This window comes from Mesitornis unicolor, unplaced genomic scaffold (genome assembly GCF_000695765.1).
Source record: "Mesitornis unicolor isolate BGI_N332 unplaced genomic scaffold, ASM69576v1 scaffold43672, whole genome shotgun sequence".
Lineage (NCBI taxonomy): Eukaryota > Metazoa > Chordata > Aves > Mesitornithiformes > Mesitornithidae > Mesitornis > Mesitornis unicolor.
The window spans coordinates 7,196-7,950 of record NW_010172041.1 but is presented as its reverse complement, the minus strand read 5'-3'; the positions used below and the strand labels follow the sequence as shown (position 1 = coordinate 7,950).

The 755-nt window shown below is 56.6% G+C and overlaps 1 protein-coding gene across 1 annotated transcript in view; it reads right to left on the bottom strand.

Annotated features, from left to right (window-relative positions):
* GLYCTK (glycerate kinase) overlaps positions 1 to 302 on the bottom strand; it is a 4,053-nt gene extending 3,751 nt beyond the window's left edge. The window contains exon 1 of the mRNA XM_010180244.1: positions 16 to 302. Within this exon, the coding sequence (XP_010178546.1) occupies positions 16 to 302 (287 nt within the window). The remainder of the gene's footprint in view (positions 1 to 15) is intronic.
* Positions 303 to 755: the final 453 nt, after the last annotated feature.

Genomic DNA, 755 nt, shown 5'->3' with positions numbered 1-755 from the left:
CGCAGCCTCACTTACTGCATCCCTGCTCGCTGCAGGCTCTCCTGGATGCCTAGTGGCACATTGATGATCCCCCGAACGAGGTGGTCTCCCAGGATCTCTTCTGCTGCTGCAGCCATTCCCAGCACAGCTTTGCCAAATCCCACCAGGTACAGGTCCCTCTTCACTGGAAAGGCCCGACCTTTCACCAGCAGCTGAGGGCACCCATCTCCCTGCAGCTTCACAGCCCTCTTCAGCATCGGAGCTGGCCGGACAGTGCCCACCGCGCTGTGGAAGAGGGACAGTGCGTGCTCGCGGAGGGACATGCTGTGCAAGGTGACTGGGCTGAGTCAATCTGCTTGGTGGGATGGGCTTGTACACACTCTGCTGACACTGGCAAGGCCTCGAGAGCTGGGGCAGCTGGCACCCTTCAACCTGCAAGGGAAAGTGAACACTAGTAGAAGAGACAGGGCTGCCACAGAGAGAGTTGGCAGGTCAAGACGTGAGCCATAGAGCTCTAGTTCCTGTTTCCTCTTGATGGAGGTGTCATATCGGAAGCATTTTCAAACCTCTGCCCAGGCAGGAGGGAGGGAAGGACATTCCAACTACTTGTCAGCTTATGGTTCCCCTGCAATCCCATCACCTCCTGCAGGGAAGGTGAGCTGGGCCAGCCAGTTTGTCCATCACTGTAGATTTGCCACTGGCAAGCCATCGTTTCTATTTGCTCAGTGTTTGATGCCATTCCAAACTGTGGAAGCTGCTCACTCTCCTGGACAGAG